Source organism: Neocloeon triangulifer, unplaced genomic scaffold, assembly GCF_031216515.1.
Source record: "Neocloeon triangulifer isolate White Clay Creek 2 clone unplaced genomic scaffold, ASM3121651v1 ptg000014l, whole genome shotgun sequence".
Taxonomy (NCBI): domain Eukaryota; kingdom Metazoa; phylum Arthropoda; class Insecta; order Ephemeroptera; family Baetidae; genus Neocloeon; species Neocloeon triangulifer.
In genome coordinates, this window is record NW_026775556.1 from 22,381,138 (window position 1) to 22,405,111 (window position 23,974).

General features: G+C 34.4%; 1 protein-coding gene across 6 annotated transcripts in view; it reads left to right on the plus strand.

Moving 5' to 3' along the window:
• Positions 1 to 23,974, plus strand: part of LOC132199740 (uncharacterized protein CG43867) — a 142,370-nt gene that overhangs the window by 98,863 nt on the left and 19,533 nt on the right. For 4 of the 6 annotated variants that reach the window (XM_059624689.1, XM_059624687.1, XM_059624688.1 and 1 more), the window contains exon 5: positions 10,676 to 10,729. The exons of the other annotated variants lie outside the window; for them this stretch is intronic. In XM_059624689.1, the coding sequence (XP_059480672.1) occupies positions 10,676 to 10,729 (54 nt within the window). The remainder of the gene's footprint in view (positions 1 to 10,675; positions 10,730 to 23,974) is intronic. 6 annotated transcript variants of the gene reach the window in all.

A 23,974-nucleotide genomic window follows, 5' to 3' on the forward strand; every position in this document is an offset into this window, starting at 1 on the left:
ATTTATAGATTTATATATGCTTTTTATGATTAAAATTTGGCAATTTGTAGTTTTTTTTCTTTCTAAAAGTCAATAAAATTTTAATTTACAACAAAATAACGTGGATAAAATGTATGTTTATAAAGTCTAGATCTCATCAGTCTATATTAAAAAATTTGAATATATTTGATTAATGCAAATGCTCGTTACCAATGTTACCATGATAGGATATTGAAATTATTCATGATATTATCTCTTATTGTACATTATTATTTTGGATCTGTAAGAAATAAGATAAATAATGTCCCGCAGTTTAATAATCAATTATATCTATAAAGAGTGGTGATTCAAAGTCTCTATGTTTTTATTTCAATTTATTCCAAATTTATTCTAAAATGGACCTTTGAAAATTGTTCTATGCCGATTCTAAATGTGGAAGGCTGAAAAGGATCATTTTATTTCGTTTTATTTTTGCTCAAAAATAGTGTATTACTAAAATAATTTTGACTTTTGAGACTATATTTATACTTTGTATTCCGGAATTAGTTACTAAACAATAGTTGGTGCTGCTAATGCAATACGAATTCCATCGGTATCTTCAAGCATAATATTTCAAAAACAAAAAATTGGGCTTACTTTTAATTTTAAATCAATCATTTAATACACAAATTTTCTCATTTTAATTAACTGTAATATTCACTAATCTGCAAGGAAACCATTCATTGTTATTTTTTTTAATTTTCTCTCAAATTAAATATTTTTTATTCTCCAGACCATTCTCAAAATTTCATTTCAGCTTTTCGCAAAGTCCTCAGCATTCCGCAGATCGCATGTAGCACCAGGTATATTACATTATTTCGGTCGTAAAAACTTTAATGGCACATTAGGCGAGCATAACTCGCGAGATATATTCGTATCTTTTGGGCCGAATGAATGAATGAGCATTAGATGACAATCAAAGGGACCTCCTGAACACAAACCCAGATTTTGACGTCATAAAACGGTGCACTTGAGTGCAATTTTACGGCCGTTTAAGTCCGCGCGATAAAGAGCAACAATCCGGCCGAAAATTTTACTGCGCTTTATGAATTCCGATTTCGTTTTGTGCTCGGCACGCGAGCGAGAAATTCTGAAAGAAATCCCTGCATTTTACGACACTGCCGATTTATAATTTAGATTATGTGTGTACGAGGAGGCACGGCGCTCGTAAAATTCGTCGCCTCTGATAAAAATGGCCGCGAATCGTACGCCGAATTTGAATGCGTAAGAACGTTCATAAAACGGCGGCGGCGCCCTTGCTTAAAGTTATGCGCCTCGCGCCGCCATTAACACAATTTACGGCCACATCCTTATTATTGCCCATCATAAAGGTTTGTTCCATTCGCCAGTGCCTCTTTCGCGCTGTATTTATTGTACATATACATGTGTACTTTTCATGTAACTTTACTCAACTCGCCATTTATCGTCGTTTGCCGAGTAATGCGCTTTATTTTCGCCAACTAGTCCTTTTTGTAGTACGTCTCGCTGCTAACTTTACGGTTCGCTGACACTATTAATGGTCTCATTTGATAAGAGGGCTGAATTTTAATCAAGAATTTAATTTTTACAAATCATTTCATCTTGAATTGAAAACTTTTAAAAGAGTAAAATGAGAAATCCAAATGGTTGAAATTTGAAATTTAATTGGGGTTCATCTAAGGAGTTTTCCCGCCAAAAATTAAATGGAAGTTCTTTAATAATTCAAAATACACACACATTAGGGTTTTTAAATAATTCATATTTATTCCGAATAAATTCTGAAATCATATTTCTTCAATAAATCATTTAAAATTTTAATTCTTCTCTAATATCCAAAAAAAACATTCATTTTTCTTACCCTTCAAAATCCTGGATCGTATAAAATCAGGTAAATTCATTTTTAGGATGAATTCTGAAATTGGAATTTCATTTTTACCACACAATCTAATTTCGGCGGGGTTGCACTCAATGTGCTACCTATTTCCGCTCGATATTGGATTTCTGCATGTGAATGTGCTGCCCTCGAGAGAAATTTGCATTTGCCCCTCTCGCTCGCTGGAGGGATGAAGACTCTTTATTCCGGGCTGCATTTTGCTGCTGCACGTGGAAATAAACTCGTTGTTGCATTGTGGCGGAATATGAACGCCGGCTGAAAATAAACGATCTCGCGAATTGGGTCACACATGGCAAAAACAACCTTGCGAGCCGTGGCAGGGAATAAGGAGCGACCAAGTAAATTGAAACGCGGGCGAGCACAACGACAGGAAAGAAACAGCAGCAGTCTTGCACACAGTAAATTATTATTTACGACCTCGCTCGCCAATTGGATAGAAAAACAAAGAAAGAAAGCAAAGAAATAGGGAGACTGTAAATTCGGAACGGATAAATGTAGAAAATACTTTCTTCATAAGCTTTGATTTAGTAAGAAATGAAAATGTAATTCTAGTTAGTAAATTTATGCTAAATCAAATTTTTAGGTTCAGTCATTTTGATTTAGAAAAACAAAGACTCCAAACAACTAGAAGAGCGGCCGTTTTCTTTGCAAATTTATGATTTTCATCCACATTTTTGCCAGGATCCCTCAGGTACAACTTTATAAATTTTGTTCCTCTTCCGTAGACGATATTTTAAAAATTCAGGTCAATCATAGGTAAAATTTCATCAAATTTGTACCTGAATCCATTTCTCAGATACAATTTAATTCGATTTGTACCTGAAGCCATCCTGCAGGTACAATTTAATCAATTTGGTTCCTCCACCTTATTTTTAATTCAGGTCAATCACTTGCAGAAACAATTTTTTTTAAATGTGTTCCCAAGCCCTTGATAATATTAAAGAAAAAGTTTTTAGTAGAAAAGGAATTGCGCTCAAGATTGCTCGCCTCTTTTTCTTGCAAGGAAAAGAGTAAAAGCAAACAGTATAAATGCGGGTGATGAGAAACGGGTGCAAGTCAGGCGAGATAAATCACCAATGAATTGCCACTGCAGGTTCGCCGTCCGCACACAGAAACCGCCACCATTTTTTTCTCTGTGCGCTGGGACGAAGCGATATTGCGCTCGTCAGCACTTCAGCCCGATATTATGTACTCGCTCTCTAATGCAATATTTGATCCTGCACAATTTCATGTATGGAAACCGATGCAGTTTCGTATTTCGCCGACGTAGTCACTTTTACCAGCCGTGTATGAAATGTGCCCATATCGTTTCACGTCGCTGCATTTATGTCTCCAGAAGCCATTTTATTATAAAAAGATGAGAATTTCTGATGGAAAAATTGCTGTGGTAAAAAATATAAAGAATTTTGCATTAGGCTGCGTGTTTAATCATTTTTATATATGTGTATTTAAACCCAGAAACCGCAAAGAAATTTTCAGGGGAAAAATCTAGATCATTTTTTTCCCCAATGATTTCTATTTAAATAACTCCAATATTCATTTTAATAGTTCACCTTTGCTAATTTTGTCATTCTGGTATTCCTGATACCAATTATAATAAACTAGTAATTAATTTTTTTCCTTTTTTGAACAGAAATAAGTTGAGATTTTGTGACTTAATCTTAAATTTCATGCCTAATTTGGGACATTTTATGAATTTTTATAATTATTTTACGAAACTTTTTTGCACATTTTTAATTTTTTTAAAGAGTATCCAATACGAAATACAAAATCACTAAAAATTCAAAGGAAGTAATTTTGGTTTTTTTTCATTCTGACAATGAGCATTAATATTTCCACATTAAATTTTGATGGAACGATACTTGTGTTTCTTGCAATTGAGATACCAATGAAAGACAAACACCATTGTCTTAATTAAGCCCTCTCGTGCTAATTAGCTAATTAGACACAAATAACAATACAAACATGTCAGGAATAAATAAACCTGCAGCTGTCACGTATCGCTCCTTTCAGTCAGCCGGCGTGGTTATGCAACCACGCTCCACTTGAGAGACAAACCGGTTGCATATACACCGCTCTTTGAACTTGCCTTAATCAGAGGCGGCGGCTTCGGGGAGCAACTCAAACAACAACAACTACCCTACGGAGCAAATTATACGCAAAGTTCGAATGTCAGTCGAACTGTTACACGCGCAACTTTCAATACCCGTGTTTAATCGGCCATATTGAATGCGAGCAGGGCCGCCGCCATTAATTACTCTCCTCCCAGGCAAATCAAATTTTTGGTCCCTTTTTATTGGAAAAGTTTGCCAGCGAACTTTCGCGAATAATAATGGACCTGCTTTTAATTATCTAAAGGACCGCTTTTCGCTTCTCCTAATTAATAATACGGGTGGAAATTCATTCGGCAAACACACAGGGAAATCCGTCGGCGCTTTTGAATAAAGTGGAAACAAAAGGGGAATTAATTCGCGAGTCGACGTGATTCAATTTCGCTGCGCCATTCCAAATAATTTCCGCGCTTTTCAGCCACTGCGTGGATGGGAAATTTCTCTCTCGAACTAAATGAAATAACGACGTGAAAGCAGCTGGCGAAAGGATTCCTTGAAAAGCCAAAGGTGAAAACCTTTTTATTTCCATTCGAAGCAAGTGAATGGACGCAGCTTGAAAGCGAGCACTTTTGCGGCTGCAAGAAAAAGAGGAAAAAGGAATTCCACGAAATAATAGTGAAGAAGTGCTGCTGCTCCAAATTGAATTGATTCTCTTTAGTCAGTCTTTATTACCGTTTTGGAAATTTAATTCCCGGTATTTTTAAGCCATATAAAATAAATTAAGGGTGATAACTCATCATAGTTGAAATATTCTCAATTAAAAATTAATTTCATAACTTACTATTAATTATACAATTATAATCTCAAAATTTTATATTTTTTCTTATAAAATTAATTCCATTTCTAACATTAATTATACTTATAAAAGCGATATCTGATATTATTACGCCTAGAACCCTTGACATGATTTATAGGTATATAAGCAATGTAACTAGTAACCAGAATTACCTTATTAAATACAATTTTTACAACATTGCATCATTGTATTATTATTAAATGGGAAATTTCACGATATAAACATAAATCAAATTTTACAGTACAAAATTAGGCATTAAATAATTTAAATTAAATATTAAAATAAATAAATTCTTGATTTATATTTTAGTAAAATTATATAAAAATCTTATTTTAATATTTATTTATTAAATAAAAATTTAATGTTAACAAAATCTGCACTTTGGAACCTAAATATTCCAACAAATGTTTGCACAAATTCTCTATTTGCTCTGATCAAATTGAGGAATTTTGCGATTATGCCTGTTTGCACCTCTGTTGGCACTCTTGATAACGCAGCCAGCTCATTTTAATACACCAACAGAGTGCGGGATGCCGATAGCGCGCGACCAGTGGAGGGAGGGCCGTGCTCAATTCTGGGCACGTTCGACACACAACAGCTTTTGCCCGTGTCGCTATACAGAGAGAAAAGAGAGGAAGAATGTTTCTGGCACGCCAATCAGGCCGCCAATTCCGACCTGACAGAATCATTTTGGGTGCCGAGAGAGGAGTGAGTGCCACCTTAATGGAAGGGCTTTTAATTGGACGCGGGCAGGGCTTTGATTAATCCGGCCGGCTGCTTTTACGCCGCTACTAAAAGCGAGGTGATTTCGTTTTTATTTTCCATTAAGAAACGGCGTAAAATTCCCCAATAAAGAAAGGCTGTTTATAGGAAAATTGCGATCAACGTTATAAGTTAGTATACAGATGGTGGTATAAAAGTTCTCTACTTTTCATCTCGAAAGTTTTAGTGCGTTTTTAAATTGATGGGAAATGTAAAGAAAATAATATTGTGTTTTGGATCGTCTCAAAAATGGTAAAAAAAATAACAAGGTTTTGTTTGGTGGGATTTTTTAAAGACTTTTAATACGAATATTTTCAAGGAGGTTTAAGGCTCTCAATGGTTTTAATACAATATAATCCAGTAATTATTATTATGATCGACTGATAAAATGTAGCTCAAAAAAAGGGAGTTTTTTAATCCTAAAATTTACTTGAAAAAGACTTTTTACATAAAATTATTGTTCTAAAATTTAAAAGGCAATAATTTTTGGAGAAAACAAACACTAAGTTTAAAATTGATTATATTCTAAAAAATAAAAACTAAAAACCATTCGATTGATGTTTGCAATGAAATTTGCACCTACATTAACAAAAGAAAAAATTAAAACAAATTTTGTGATTAAACTATTTCTATAAATATCTAAGCATTCTCTATTTCTGTGATTTTATTGTTCTTCTCCGATGCCTTTTCTAGATTCAAGACTGTATATTTTGTATATCCCTGTATCTTTTATTCTCATATGATTGAGGAGGAAATTCCCAAACAAAATAATGCTCTGCGACAGCGGTCCGATTCGCAATCGTCTGGGGCGCGTCCATTCAAATTTATGGCTGGTCTCGTTCCTCCTTTCTCGAGATGTTTGTTCACCTAACTTTGGCCGAGGAAATATTGCTTTCGATAGCTTTTATTGGATATATTTTTCGGGCGGCTCCGCGGGGATGCATCTCTCCATATCTTTCCTCCTGGACTTGACGTTTTTGATATAAACAAAACATCGTCTGGCGCCAATAAAAACGGCCCTCGCAGAATATCAAAAAGACGTCTCGCTCGGACACAATAAAATGAATTGCGAGAGAGAGCGGGGGCGATAAAAATTTTCATTTGTAGCCACATAAAATCCATTTTTATGCACGACATCAACACTGAATACCGAAGGAGAAAAGATTCACCGCGATTTGCTCACAGAAAAAAGAGGAAATCTCGACTGGGTGGAAGAAAAAAATATGGCCAGAGCGAAAGTGCTCTTTCTTTCTTTGGTGGGTCGATCAATGTGAACGATTTCATCAGCAGGCCAAGTGAGAGCGGGCGCATTACTGCCTCGAAAGCCACCATAAATCTGACGCGAGTTCCGCGAATCTGATCTCGGTACATATGTATGCGGTTTTTGCCGAGCCGAGATCGATTCTCTGCCACTTTTGCTACTCGTGAAAGCAACTTTGCGAGTCCTCCATGGCAATGCCCTGTGACACATTAGCCGTGGAGGGTAAAAAGGCATTAAAACATAAAGCAAACAATTGAATAAGTTAATAAAATAACTTTATTTTTATACATAATTTAAACAACTATACTAAACTTACTATTATTTAATTTAATAAATTATGTTTCAATATTATTTATTTAATGAATTCTCAAAATTTAATTGTTAATGTTAAATATTGATTGATTTAATTTTTAATTGCATGTATAATTTAATAGCGGTAATTAAAAATTAATAAATATTTGCTTTTTGAATGATTACAGCTAAATTTTAAATCATTAATAATGATTTCGTTATCAGCTACCCCTAGTCAGTAACAAATAAATGTTTTCAAAATTCATGTTCACAATGTGATGTAAAAATTTGGACAAACAAACAAACGACAAAATTAAATATCAAGAATCAAGTACGGCTCCAACTAAATGGGAGCTCTGTAACTTACATTAGCGTCAAAAAAATTAAAAATTACGTGAAATGGAATGTGAGATGAAGATTTCAGGAAATTGACATCATGTATTATTTAATTGATTTTGCGTAAGCATAGAATAATTATTATGTACACGAAATAAAAAATTCAAACAATAGATTTTGAGGTGATGGTCACGAGTTCAATTTTTTTCTTTTCAAGTCGCAACGGTCAACGGTAGCATTATTTTTCCGTGTCAAAGAGTGAAGCACATTTTGGCACGACCGCAAGTGTGTGTCGACTTTGCGGCGACCTTTGCATTATTTGCTGCTTTTCCTCGCTAATGGCTGGCCTCATTATGCACACAAGCGGCTGTTGAGGCCCTTCTTGTCCGTCTCGTGTGCGAGTGTGTCGAGTACTTGCAGCTTCCTTCGCAATTAGACGGTCTGGCAAAACAAAATTGCACGCGCGCTCACCAGGAAAACAGGTTGCAAAAAATTGTTCCAAGAAATAAAAAGTGTGCTTGTCAGAGTTTTTCTACCCTCATTAACTCCACTTGAAAAATAACGCTTCTCTCTACCATTCAAAGTTCTTGGTAATCTGCAAGCTCGCTTCTAAATGTCAAGAACGCAATTTACGCTTTTACTATTATGATTTGCCCACACAAGGTATAAAAAATTATAGTAAAAAATATTGAAAAAGTTGTATTAAAGAAATAAATGATAAAGAAATAAGTTTGTTATTTAAATATAATGCAATTTTTACCAACTTTTGTTGATTAAAAAGAACTTTTTTTTTTGAACTGCAATAATTTAAAAGTAATTAATCAATAACCAAATTAATATGATCCTGCTGAAGAACCTAAAGAACTTGATTAAATTTTTGAAATAACTAACAACTGACTAACAAAATGAAAGCAAAGTAAAATAAAGCTCATTGTCTTCAAAAAAAATTAATTAATTTCTCTTGTTAGATTGTTTACTGTTTCATTGCTTAATAAAACATAATTTGAAATATAAAATATTAAAAAAATAAACCATTTATGGTTGGGAGCATTGAGTTTTTCGAATTAAAAAAAAGTCACCAATTATTTGCCACATTTAATCTTGGTTGATTTAGCTACACATTTTACCAAACAAAAATCCAAAAATCACAACTTTTTCTACAGAATTATCCTTGAAGAGGGAAATTGAAGATCAAATTTAATCCATTTTATACGTTTTAATCAAAATATGGAATTTTAGTTTGACGTTGATTGCATTTATTTTCTAAAAATTTAATTACATTGTAAAAATTAGTGGAAAACAATTTTTTAGTTCAAGAAGAAGGAAAAAATAATTTTATTTCACTTCAAGATGTAGTAAAACGCGAATATCGTTCTCTTGAAAAAAAAGAGGGTATGTGTTAAAAGCATTACGACTATGCCCGCCATCCATCCAAAGTTGTAAAATAGCCGCAAAAAAACTGTGTGTAAGGTTTCCTTTCTTGCAAGAGAGAACCGACGAAGGAAGGGTCGCATACATTTATTCGCAAAGCGTCGCCAAAAGTGTTAAAACTCGGCGCGCGCACAAGAAAACCCAAGTTTTAACGCACGAGACGTCTGGGGAAAACGCGCGACCTTCTTCTTAAGTGAAACTGGAGCGCGCGAAAAAAGAGGCCGGCAAAAAAGAAGCTGCCCATTTTTCAGCTCGCACTCAATTTTGGCGCTTTTGTAAACATTATATGCAGAAAAAGTAAGCAAAAGGTCCCTCGCTCCGTCCGGCCACTTTGCATTTCGAGCCGCCGTGCAAATGGCATAAATTGACCTTTCGGGACAGCAGCCTCGGGTGTCACACACGGCTTAAACCTTTGCTGCTTTTGACGTACTTTTGCCTTCTTGTTTGCATGCAGCATTTAATTAGCATACATATTCGAGATTTTATTACTGTGCGGCTGCTGCTTTTCTCCATTTTCATCACTCGTCGTCCGTAGCCTAGTGTATCGCATGCTTTAATGCAATCAAAACCAGCTCGCTACTAAATATCAAACGTGTATGACACCGGTTTTGATATACACAGGCGCAGATTTCATCAAAATGGAAAATCTTTCCTATTTGAGTAACTTTCCATGATAAATTTGAATGCAAAAAAAAAGAGAAAAACAACAATATTGAGCTTACAATTAGAATAAAATCTTTTTAACACTGATAAAAAATGCCAAAAAAAACTTCTATATAAACTTATCAATTAACTGCCAATAATTATCAAATTGAATGGTAACATTTGGGGTGGATTTCATTAAAAATTGAAACTGGGTGAACCTCGTTGCAAAGAAAAAATGAAAAAATAAAGGACCAACTGACCCCAAAAGGTGACCTATGGTCTGCTTGAAATCTAGGGTTTTGTTGTGTCCAAACTTAAGCTTAGTGAGAGGAATTAATAAAGAATTGAAAATAAAATTGGGAGGATTCAGTTTCAATAAACAAAAAGCAGAAATTAATTAAGCAAAATGAGTCAGTCAACAGCTTTTTACTGTGACTTTGCTAGTACGGCAGATTTCTGTGATTTGGCTAGAAAAATCATCGGGTTCATTGCCCTGAAAATTTCTGGCAAAGTCACAGTGTGAAGCTGTTGACTGACTTCTTTTGCTAATTTCTGCAATATTTTTTTATTAAAATTAAATTCTCCCTATTTTAATTTTTTATTAATTCCTTCCACAGCTTTAGTTTGGACTTGATAAAACCCTACGTTTTTAAATTACCAGTAGATCGCAGGTTGCCTTTTGGGGTCAGTTGTCCTTATTTCTTTATTATTATTTTTTTTTTTTGCAACGAGCTTTATTTGGTTTCAATTTTTCAATTATCTAAAGTTTTCAATTTTTTTATCCATATAAAATTGTATAATTTTTCCCAAACTTGTTTCAAATTATTATTTTCTTTTATATTTCAAGAGTTATCAAGTTTGTTTATATTACTTAAATGCATATTTCCGCTTTAATTTTGAAGAACCACTTGTTTAATTGTATTATTTTGCTTAAAATTAACTTTCTGACAATGGATTTTAGTGACCTGTGTTGTTACAATTCAAAATACGTGAGGACTTTTCCAAGTAAAATTGTAAAAATACTTAATTTTCTAAGCTATTGGATTATTTTTAATTAATAAACTTATTAGTATTCCATCAGTTTTCAAATCAAAATTAATTTAATTGTATGCCAAACCAAAATCTGATCCTAATTGTGATTTCTGTTGCAGGTATGTGAATCTGAGTCGACCTCAAATGAACTCGAGGGTGTCAATGTGGACTATGTGAGTACCATATTGGACTGAAACTCCATGAAACCTCCACTTTATATTTCATCCAATTTCGCCCGCTTTAAAACGGTTAAATTAAATTCAGCCAATGGAAGTTGCGTTGGGCGTCTCTGAAAGCCTGTTCCGTTGGGCAAACTCTTGCACCACCGGCAACCTTGTTATTAAATTTCGCCCTGGAATTTTATATTAACTTTTTAGCCGAGCTCTCTCTCGGCGGAGCACATTTTCGCCGCCGCGCTCTGCGACTTGCTTTGCCGGATCATATTAATATATGTGTGCGCGGTGGATAAGAATTTTTATTGCCGGTAGACCTTGTGTGTGTGCGCGGCAGAATTAATAATTCCACTCGCCGTACGTAATGTACGGCCATGCCTAGAACCTACGAACCGACTGCCACTGTTTGTGGTGCATGTTTTTCCTCTTGAAAGTTTCCGCAGTGCAGAAAAGTTGTTTAAATGTTCTCGGGAAAACTGTGATTCGCCAAGTAAAACCTCCAACTCGGGCCGTGCGTTCTGATTACTTGCAAATTTATGGCTCAAAGTGTGGCGGATTTGCAGAGGAAAACAAGAAAAGTCGATTTAACCTTGATATTCACAAATATAAGCCAAGCTTGATTTGTACAAAATTATAAATTACTGCAATTCTTTCAGTAAAATTCGCCACAAAAGTTCTTTTAAAAGAGATTTAGAAAACTATAGAGAATATATTTTTCCAGTTATACAAAAAGAGAAATTTTAAATTAAAATTTTTGACTTTTGCAGTTTCACAGCAAGAATTAAGAAAGCGTGCATTCCATTTAAATCTCATCTTTATTCAATTACTTTGTCAGTTTTTTAAAAAGTAAGTTAAATAATAATATAATTCTTTTAAAATTACTTTATTTTATCTACATTGAATATTATTCTAAAAATCATTTTTTAATTTTTATATTAAAACTTTTTTTTATTAATTTGTTTCTGTATTTATCATTTAACAGTTTTTTATCATCTTTTCTTCCACGATAGGTTCTTTTGTAATCTTTGAAATTAGAAAAATATGTACATAAAATATTCTCTTTTAATGTGGTTTTCTTTAACTAAAATTATCTCCGGAAAAAAAAATTCTTTTACCATAATTCCATTATATTATTAAAAATTTTGAGATCAAACTAAAACGCCACACAAGACACAAGACATAGTGACATTCCCCTTTAAATTTTCATTAAAAAATTAAATGAGAGAGCCCGGCTAATTATAATTGAAGTTTGCTTTTTAAAAAGTAATACATAATATGCAAATGATGCATAAAGCCGGATGCAAAAAGCACAAAGTGTAAACACGAGACTTTTTTTATCAGCGAAAGCAGCACGTCGTTTTCAGAAGGTGGCAAGGGCTTGCGATTATAATCTGGAACAGGGGGGCCGTTTGCCTCAGCTCGTTTGAGGAGCTTAACATCGTTCTTTGACTGACGCACACCGCAACGTCCGTCAGCCCCGGCTTTCTCTGCCTCACTCGGCATAAATTCGCGCCACCTCCTTCCGCACATACAGACTCGGTGTTGTTCGCAGGAATCCTTGCGCGAGATAAATCGCGGCTCATTTGTTCGGCCAGATTTATCGGCGTTCTCTCGAGTGCGAGAGGATTTGCGTCATTTTCGCACGCAATTTGCAAAATTGCCGAAGCGGGTGTGCGCTTGATTGATGCCGTGCCCGTCAGGATTATTGCCATATTTCATTCTGCGAAGCGGTGCTCCAAGTTTTTCATCCGCATTAAACTTTCAATTTGTTTCGTCCGTTAATGCACGGCGTTGAGTTTTGTGTGACGTGCCTATTGATTTATTTGGAAATTATTAATGAGAGTGGCGAAGTTGCAAAGCAGAAAGGGGGATATTTTATTGGGTCAACCGTCACAAACGGTGAAGCTCGGTGAGACAGGCTTTGACGGGGCTTCAATATAGCTTAAAATTAATTTTAAAAAGCCTCACATCTTATATTAAAATTAAATTTTAAGTGCTTCATTACCGTTGAAATGTCATAAAACATGAGGAAAAGCCCAAAATTTATTAATAATTTGAATAATTTCAAAAGTTATTTTTGCATTTACTTAAAAATTGTAATGTTTTTAATTTAACTTAATTTATTTATTTATTTTTTAAAGACATTTTAACTTACTAATTGATAATATTTAATGTGTGTTAATGAATTTAGAATAATATAGAAAAAAAATACAGTTACGTAATTCATTTTTTGTTTTTATATTTTATTAAAAAATAAAATTAATTTTAAAATGACTTTCCAATCCAACTAACAATAAAATTCAGAACAAAATTCCAAAAAATTTTAATCAAGAACTTATGAGTAAACGCCCCTGATATTTACCTCCTCTCAAAATTTCATTATATTCACGTTAATATTGAGAAGAGGCTCGAACCAAGTTTGGCGGATTAGAAGCTTCCGCCGTAGTAAGTCACGGTTGCTACTTTTTGAGTGCAGTCGCGTCAATAACCTCATTCATTCGCTTAATCATCAGCGCCGATTTTTCCGCCACGCCGAGTCTCGCGAGTTGCATGAGAATTAAGGGATTATCTTTCTTCGGAAAGGGGGATGATTCTCGCGGCTAAAAATAATGCCTGCGGCTTTCCGTGCTACACGAGTGCGTGTATGTTCTGTATGAGGATTTCATCTTGTGCTGTTTTCCTTCCTCGGCTGCCTTTGAAAGAGAGGCTCGTCGCCACAACTCCTCAATTCCCACCCTCGTTCCGCTCATTATGTGAAAAGGGATGAGCAAAAACCATCAAGGGTAGGCTGCAGTGTGCGAGTTGTTTCCACACCACTGCTTCCTCCCCGGCACTGATGAGTGCATCGTGACGAGAAAAAGCAAAATTTAATTTCTGCTGGTTAAACAAGAATGGCGAACTGTTCAAATGAGAGGATATTGAATTTGAAGAAAAAACCATCATCGTTTTGTCCTCGATAATTCTTTAATATAAAAACCCAAGTTTAATATTATCAATTTTTAACAATTTTAATCAATTAAAATTAGCAATTTGAAGACAAAAATTTGTTTTAATTTTTTTTTTTCATTATTTATATTAAATATTTCTACCTTTTTTATATCAAAATATGACTTTTTATTTTATATAATAAATTGGATATTAAAATTAAACAATTTAATTGCACTTACAATGTTTTTTAAATTATTTGCAAGTCACGATTTTATTACAAAAAAAAGGCTATCAAATAAACTAAAATTAGTTGCTGTGTCTATCAATGAATTTTATTACTTTCAACTTTCAAATACAGTCGCATTAAAGTTAAAACGTAAAATTATGGTAGACCCGAATTATATTCCAGGAATGAATTCGCGAGTCAATTTGCAAGTTTTAAACGTGGTCAAAATACACATTCACCAAATGCAAATTAATCCCACGACTCGTCGTCGTACTAAAGCACGCCGCGAACATTAAGTTGCTCGTTCCGACGCGCACGTTCTCTAATTTTTTTTCCTCGTCCCGCTCGCCGAGCCGGCGGCTGTGAATTTTAATCAAACACAAGGGGCCGGCGATAATTAAAAACATAAAACCGAGAGCGCCGTTTACACTTATGCACACCACCGAATCAATAGCAGAAATTGCGGAGCGGCTCCAATGACTGCGGTTTTTCAATGGCGTGTGCTGATGAGGCGAAATCTTAATGCGATGCGGATAATCCGCGCCCTTTAAAACGCGGCAAGGGCGAATGAAACTGACGGGAAATCTCCATTTAAAATATCATAAATATTCAAAAAAATTTAGATCACATTTATGCTCAAATTTTGTTTCTATATTAATTAATTTAATTTAATAGAAAATTAGAATATTTTAACCTAAATTCAGTTCAAATTTTAAAATTCAAAGTTGAAAGTAAATAATAAAAAAATTTGAAAGAGTAAAATTAATTTTTTTTTTTTTAAATATTTTTAGCATTGAAAGTATTTTTCTAACTTTCTTAACTCAGGTTTTATTTTACACGATGTCTTCGCTCCTGTCAATTTTCTTCAGTGATTTCATATCCGTCGTGTTTGCAGGGGAAACGTTTCGGAATCATTTTTACTTTATTTGCTCTTATCAAAGCGTCGAACATGAAAGTACGTCGAAATGAAGGAACAAAAAGCAAGGCACTTTGACACCGAAGGCAGTTTCGCTGAGAGAAATAATTCGATGGCGAAGAGGCAGCCTCCGTTTTCTATCGAAATTCAATCTTCCCTTTGAGCGAGCGAGTTCCATCCATGTTCATGCAGCAGCCCTTTGCTGTGCACAAAAATACAAGTAGGGTAGTCTTGCAGTGTGTGGGCCGCAAAAGAGGACGAAAACCAACACCATTGCGCGCTCGGGAAACAAAAGACGCGCACTGGATTCTTTTACAAAGCATTTTGCCAAATAAATTCCATTACAAAAAACGAGAGCGAGCGAAGCACTCGACCCGCCGGCTCAACAAGCATTAAACGCCCACATCGTCATTTTGGCTCCATACTTTCTGCAGGATGTAATTTTGCACTGTTTTTTTCTTCCCAAAAAGATTTTCAATTTCATGTGCTTTGCAATTTGAATAGTATTTTTTACAAAATTACTATAGTCGATATAATCACTACTGTATCTTTTTGAGATTGTTACATTGTAAAATAATTATAATGAAATACAAAAATTTGGAAAAAACGTAGATTCAGAAGATTATTAAAATACTTTTTTAGTTAAAAAAAGTAAAGACAATAAGGATCATTTAAATCAGATTTCAATATTAAGTAAATTTTCTTTCCAAAATAAATTATAATAATAAAATTGTGCTTGTAGGAAAGTTGGGTATTGGAACAGTCAACTGTAGTCTATCAATTTATTATTCTTTTGATTAAGTAACGCAATTTTATAAGAATTATCATGGAAAGGATGGGAACAATATAATTAAATAATCAGTTGTGTCAATTTTACACATAAGAAATGTGAGAAATATTAATAAAAAACTAAATTTAATTAAATAAAAATAAAATAATGATTTTACCAAAACTTTATACAAATGTAAAATATATTTGAAATTTATAAATAATTAGATTTTAATTATACAATAATATAATGTTGCATACAACCTGATTAAAGTTAGACTAAATTTGTGTTCTATTTTCATGCCGTGCCGCCAGCTGTAAGAAATAAAACATAAACGATAGTAAAATAATTAATGTTTTAATATTGCAAAAATTTGAATTCATTTCCGCTGCATCTCTCAGCTAAGTTGGTTAATAAGCCCAATTATTATTTATATCAAAGACATCTTGCGCAATTCTGAAGAGAAAACTCCTTCACTTTTTCGCGCAGCTCTCTCGCCGTTGTAAATTTTAATGAACACCGTTCTAATTAATAAATTAGCACGCCGGAGCAACTTCATCATCCAACTTTGGTGTTTACACACGCAAAAAAAAGTGTCTGCGCTCAGCAGCCTTCTGGCGCGTGTATTTTATTCAGGCCGCTCTGCAGGCAGCGCTCTTAACGGTGGCATTGATGGACTGCCCTGGCCGCAACTCGAATAACAACTTTTTTGGCTAATTACAACGGCTCTCGTCACTGCGAAACGCGATTTTAATCCTCGCGGGTGTTTTATCATTTGCACGTGGCCCACTTTTCAAGAAAAGTTTCCTTTCTTTCCACTGCGCGCGGAAAAATAGAGCGGAAGAAATTTCATTATTTATGTGAGGGCGCACGGAGAAGCTGAGGCGGCAGCTCGCTTGATTTATGAGATTTTCTTCGTCGAATTGAAAGATTTCTGATGTGAGTTATTATTCGAGGAATTCCGGCCTCCGCCTATTCTTTCTTAACCAGAATATGATGCACTCGTGAATAATGCGAGCTCTGGCACAAAAGACTTGGAATGCCTCCGTCGGTTGATATAATAGAATTTGCATATTATGCGGCATTGAATGGACTCGACTTTTTATGCATCGCCAGCATTCTTTGGTGTGTGGATAATCTCTCCAATTTTTAGCAGTTTCTGCCCGAAATAAATTTAAAAAAAAAATCATAATAATAATATTCAGTTCCTTTACTTTATCATAAACCGGCTGTATTATTATTTATAAAATGGAAAAAAATTAATACTTATTAAGCAGAATGATCCAACAATTTATTAGATAATTGAAATTTTCTTTTTGTTATTTATTTATAAGGGTTGTAATTTAAAATTTGTTAATAGATCACTTTCAAAAAAGCATATATGTGAGCACCAAAAATTGTATTGTTTTATAAATTTTTGCAAGCAATTTTTTCCCTAATATAACCTCAAATTTGTATTTTCTAAATAATGAATTCAATTGATGACAATGTTATACAAATATATATTTGTCTAAAACAGTAATCATGATATGTTTAAAACCCGAGCTAGAAAAGGCATTTACAATATTTCTTTAGATAATTAAGAATATATTTTAATTCATTGTAATTCATGAATTTAAGATAAAAACTATAGAATAGGAAATATTTAAATGCACACACAAAAAAAAACAGGAAAACATTTATTGTTTATAAAGTTTATAATAATTAAATAATAATAAATAATATATTAAAAAAGTCTTTACGTTTTTAAAAGTAATGATTAATTATTATTTTATTGAAATTTAAAAAAATAAATTATAAAACAAATAAAACTGTAAGCTTATGCGCAATTAAATATTTTGAGGAATCAAACAAGCAGAAAAACACCTCTTACAAATCAGGCTCTCACTCTTGAGTTTGGAAGTTTTTCCGGCTAGTTTTCTCCACTAATGGGCATGCATGTGTGCGTGTGCGCGGCAATTTTGACAAACGGCGAATTCCTCCACGCCAGATCACGCAACCAAAGCACCCCTTTCTTGCTTTCCTTGTGTGCCATTCACGCGATAAGCCGCTTTGCCGAGCTGTTTTCGATTCACCCTCCGCAAACAGGCCGAGCACCAAACTTTGGGATATTTTAATATTTTAATTGACTTAATTACACACTCGAGCACGCCACCTTTCCGAAAACACACATGCTCATTACCTGCAACGATCTCTCCGAGGGTAATTAACTTGTACAAGAAAAGTTCTCTCTTTTCTTTTCTCGCATTCGAAATAATTATACGCCGGGTTGACGACTTTGTTTGAGAGAAAAAAAACTAGTTGCGTGGCCAAACAGATAAATCATCTCGAAATTACACTTCTTTTCGCTGCTTAATGTGCACTTCTCACGACGACTCGCGTGGTTTTTAATCCTGAATTATGTTTATGCTCCGTAAATTGGGGGATTAATTTAGACTCGCGCGGTGCGGTTTTTGGGGGCAACATTCGATTTTTCCCTTGTCTCTCTCCGCGTGGTAATTTGATACGACGGTAATTAATGGTCGCGCGCGTTTTGATGAATTGTCGGTGTCGCCCTCCGGAATGGAGAGAAACTCTGTCACCCCCCAGGTGAACAACAACTAAAAATAATGAATAATCCTATCGCTATTATACTGCTTTTTAGGGGAGAGACATAATAGAATGAAATAAAAAAATACACCTTTCAGCCTTTCAAAAATATATTTTCTTCAATTTTATTTAATATTTAACTTTTAATTAAAACAAATTTAATAGCATCATTTATTAGGAGTAGAAAAAACAAAATATTTTTTAAATTAATTTGAAGATTAAATTGTGTGCCAATATCAAACCTCAAATAAAAATATATGTTTACATTTCTCCTAAAAAAACAATTTTTTTAATTAAATATTTAATTAAAATCACTAGTTTTACCAGAGAGCACTACAAAAGGGCAAAAACTAATAGCTTTATGAAAAATCACAAATTTTCAATTAATAGCAGCAATATTGAAGCTTGGTAATCATAAAAAATGCAAATAGTTCAGTATGACATTTCTAAGAAGCTTACTTTTTATTATTTTATTTTTTTATGCTTTTGTCAATTTAAATCAATGTTTATTTCCTACAAATTGAATTTTACCAAACATCTTAACTTGTTTTGACTGCTAAACTGCAGTCCTATTTTGTTGGAAAGAAAAACACACAATAACAATATTATTACTATTAAAATTTAGTACGCTAAAAAACCGAATTGTGACTTAACTGAAAATTTGATCAAAAACAATTCAAAAGGAAAAAAAACATGCTTTACAGATTTTTTTCCGATATCTAACACGGAAAAATCTTGATCTGCTCTAGTCGAATCTGAAATCTGACAGATTGAGTTCACATTCGGCACACAAGACCTTGGGCTGAATGGGTCCATTAACGAGTGGATAGTCAGCAGATCATCATCCCGACCGCCCCGATGCAACATTGGGAAAGGAAATGGACGTCAGCAAAAAATTTATATAATATACCGGGTCTGTTTGTGGCCCTGGGAAGATGCAAACTATGTGAAAAAGAGCAAGGGCGGCCGGCGGCGGCGGCGGGCCCGGAGGCGCAGGCCGTTTATTGCGCCGCTCTTTATTGACATATAATATCCATCCATTGCTGCTATGGTAACCATCAGATAGTAATGAACTGCTTTTAGTGCGGCTGCACAAGAAGGACACACGCTGCTTATGCATTCGCATCGTTCACTTTGGTTCGAGCAAAGGATTCCTTTCTTGCACGCACCGATAACCCTTATTAATTATTCATCATTTGTTAATAGGCCGACGGGTCGTTTCCATTATAATTGCACGCCGGGTCATCCCCTTGTTCGCTTCGGGTCATTGGTCACTTCGGAAACGACCTACTCATTTTTCATAGCATGAATAAAAAATATGCTTTAAAGGAAATAATTAAGAAAATGGAAATAGAAAGAAAAAATACGCATATTTTTAACTTTTCTGGAACATTTTTTCCATAGTGAAAAACAGTTTTAATTAAAATCAAATTTAATCTTATTTTAAGAAGGCAAAATGATTAAATTCAATATTTAAATTTAATATTTTTAATGATTGTTCAAGTATGCGTCTCCATGGTAGGTTTTATTTTCATGAGAAAATTTTCAATCTGTTATATGCATAATTCATATGCTTTGAATTTTTCTGAAAAATATTCTTACATAACTTTTCAATGAAGATTTTTATAAAAGAAAATTGTCAATTGAATAAGTAAGAAACATTTTAAGCTACTTTTGTATAGAAGCAAACAATTTTTTCCTTTTTTTTCAATACTCAAGTCCAAAGAGATGTTCAAATTCAAGTTTTGCTCGCTGATTCAAGTGCGCGAGTTGCAATTTTATCAATTTTATTTCATCAGCCCGCACCAGAGAATATCTTTGACAAATTCCGCCGCCATAAAGCTCGAGAGCTCGTCAGTCACAAAGGCCATTTTTCGCGGCGGGTGGTGTTGGCGGCGGGCGGGCGGGCAATTCCAGAGATGGAAAAGTTGAGATGAAATTTTCAAGTGATATTAAGTGTCGCATGCGGCGGGCCCGGCGTCTTTAGCTGCTATCATGGCGCTGCAAATTTGATTACGTTTGACGTGCAGCTCTCGGCACTCGCCGGAATGAAAATGAAGACACGCTTGTTTTCGAGGCGAGAAAGTGAAGATGAGGCCGCGCAGTAAAACATTCACATCATCTTCTTCTCTCCATAAACACACACGCCGAAAGGCATTAGCACGCTTGGCACTTTATTAGCCGAGGGTCAGCTTTTAATTCGCCTTTTACGGTCAAAATCCGAGCCGACCGGATTTACGACTCCTTCAATGACTCTTTTCAAACTCAATTTTGATTATTGCCGAGATTTCTCCGCTCCAGGCCGAACAGAATGTTCTAACAGACAGATGAGGGAAAATTTTGGACCCGTAAGGTTTTTGATGACGAGCGAATCATTGCCACGAAATTCTATCTTCGATTGGGAAATCAAATCAAAGTGGAGATCAAGTTGCAAATAATTGTAGAAAAAATTTTTATAAATCAGCTTATTATAACAAGAATTTAATTTGTTTCAAAAAAAAAATTATAATTTTTATTACTTTAATTAGTAATAAACATTTTTATTTATTCTGATATATTTTTTTGTTTTATTTAAAATATTTTATGTTTTATTTTTTAAGTTCTTAACTCTTTTATCATGTAAGTTTGTGTTTTTTGTGATGTGCAGATGATGAATAAATTATTTTTTAAGCTACATTTACATGTTCTCAAGCAATAGATAATCACTTTTGTCAAGCAGAAATTTCTGATTTCGTTACCATTCTGGTAGGTCTTACTGCTATTAATTTGAGTAAGCTGATTCATTTTATCTTCAACATTGATCACATGAACAACCGCGCCGTTTTGGTCGAAACCATTATTTTTCGGCAGATTTCCGCGTCTCCCTTCGGAGCAATCGGCGGCTCATAAAATTCTGATTAACAAGCCCAGCGGCCAGATTCAATCGCGAAAAACGGCCCGCCGCAGCTGCTCGTCTCAAGGCGGCCCCGCGGGTCCATAAAACGCGCTCGAGGGGCTGGTCTGGGTTTTATTTTTATTCTGGCTGCAGCGAGTCGGTGCACCCCTCGCCACCGGTGCACGCGGTGATACATTAAGGGCGTTCTCCCCCGCACGTTATTCCGATCACAGAGGAAAAATGCTCGTAAAAATGCTAACCGGGTAAAGAAAGAAAAAAATTTCCTCTCCAGCCGTCCGTGGGATAGATGATGGCGAAAGGCGGCGGGTGCATCTTACTGCTGCGCCGCTGATGCTGATGGAGCTGCACCACAATCGAATTCGGAAAGAATAAAAATACATCATATAAATCCTTGTAATGGTGCAGCAGAAATTTGATTATGGCTTGTGGCATTGGGTTTGCGTTTATCTGCTTGTGCGAAGAAACTATAGCAGTTTTTATTGTTTCTTAAGAATGGAAATTATTGAAATGTTCTTTACAATTTTTTTCATTTATATCAACAATATTATAAATGATTTGAAAATTTTCATAATTTTCTTTTGCAGCTTAGAGCAATAAAACCAAAGTTGTGAGTCTGTAAACAACAAAAAATTTCATGAATTAAATTGAAAGACCAAATACCAAATAATTTTTACTCATTGTAAGTAATCTTAGCATTGCAGTAAAGACTGAATTTGTATCGGAAACTTTATTACTTAAAAAATGTGGTTTTTTGTTCTTTGATGTTCATTCTTAATAGAATGGTAGATTTTTGTTTTTGTATTTGCTCTTAAACACATTATTTTTTATGTCAACCTGATTCTAAATATTATTTAAGCTCTAAAACTTTTACTCTTTTGAAAGTAAATTACAAACAATATAAAATTAACTCTTTAGAATTATCAAAATTGTTTAGAAAAAAGTTGTTCTTGAATTAAAGTTTCTAAGAGAATCAATGCCGTCGTTAATTTTAGAACAAAGTTAATTCAAATCTTCAATTCGAACAATTATAATTAGCTACAAGAATATTTTTCAATTCGTTTTATTGCTGAAAAATGTCTTTAACTGAGGCATTTTCTATTCAAATTAGCCTTTTTGTGGAAAAACCAGTAATCTAAATTATTAATTTGCAGATATTCATGTTTTTTCGTATCGAATTTTAAGTTTAAAAAAAAAAAAACTAAACATTTTATTTATACTAAAATACTGATGAAAACGATACGGCCATGAAGGTTGTAGTGCCTATTACAGGACACATTGTATATCACAGGTGCAGACGTTATCGAACACTTTCAAGGGCCAAACTTGCAGAACCAATTTCGGCAGCGGAACGACCTTTCCCTATATAACGTACACGAGCAACTTTTCATGCAAACATGCATGTACATAAATACATGACATATTTCCTCGAGCAATTCAGCAGAAAGGTCGGTGGGCATTTTGTTTTCACCGACAGGCCGTGTTTGTTTATTCAGAAGTTGGCGCAGACGTGATAAGCGAGCGCCATTATCAAAAACAAATTACTCGAATCCAATATTAGTTGAAAAGGAAAGTGAGTTTGTGCGGATTCTAATTTTACGAGCTGTCACACCCCGCATGCCCAAAAGTTCAAAGGAAAATTTCTCTCTCTTTCTCGTGGGCAGAAACTCAGTTTCGTTTTTAATCAAAATTCGCTTTTTGGAAAAGGCAATTCCATTATAAAGACCTGATGCTGCTGCTGCTTCGTTTATTCGGACACAAAATTCGATTCCGACAAAGATTTTTCCGGCGGCACTCGATGCATGAATAATGCAAATGCTCTCCCTCTCGTCGCCATATCCTCGAGTTGTGAATTATTAATTGAAACACGAGAAAGCGACACTCCCTTAAAAGGACCTAAGTAGATGGAACATCACAAAATTTCCCTCCGCACAAAGTCGAGACCAATGCTTGTGTTAAATTACTTTCGGCTTTTATTGCGCTCGTAAAGATTTTTCGCTGCAACGCACGTGCAGCTGCAAAACAACTGCTGAAACGCCGACGAGCTACTTTTCTCTCGCTCTCGGCTTATAACCCGTGGCAAATTAATCGTTTTACTTCGGCAATTTTGCCGCGCGCTGCTGCGGCAAATTTACACCTCCAACTGCGCAGTTTCGCAACTTCTGAAAGCTGCACAGCAGATTTACGATATTGACTTGATAGTTTGCAGTTTTATGAATTATTACCCAATCGTTGCTGAGAAGGAAAATAATGAAATGTTCGTTTTTAAATTCATGAATACAAATTAGCAGGAAGTTTGAAAATTGAATTCAGTAATGGAAAACAGTGAAAAATATGTAGCTGATTTTGATGTCTTGCGGGTTGCATTTGATTAAAATTTTAGTTGCAAAAATAATTATATTTATTGATATATCACAGAAGCATTTGCTGCCCATATCGAGATACAGCGATCATAAATTCAGTTATTACATTTTATTCAAATTAAGAGAGAGAAATTACAAAGCTTTACAATTACAATATAAAGTTTGAAAAATTATTAAATGTACAACAAGCAATTAAAATGTTCTGAAGGCTTGCATTTATTTAGACTGCCTGATCCTTTCAAATACCGCTTTTTATTTTAAGTTGATTTTCGTTTTTGCTCTTGTTCTTGACAATAAATGCAGCTCTCTTATTATGTTTAGGATCAGACTTAATTTTTGTCTTTTCTTTTAGCCTGGCATTTAATAATAATAAATTTAATAATATTATGACGAAATTATTGTAATTTATCTGTTCAAATTTGTTTCTATTTCTAAAAAAAGAATTGTTTTGACAAAACGGCACAACCTAGCAAGAATTTTGCTAAAGCTTCCAAGATCAAAAAGACCCCCCCCCCCCCCAATTAAAATGAAACATTTAATTGTTCCAAATATCTTTTCAAC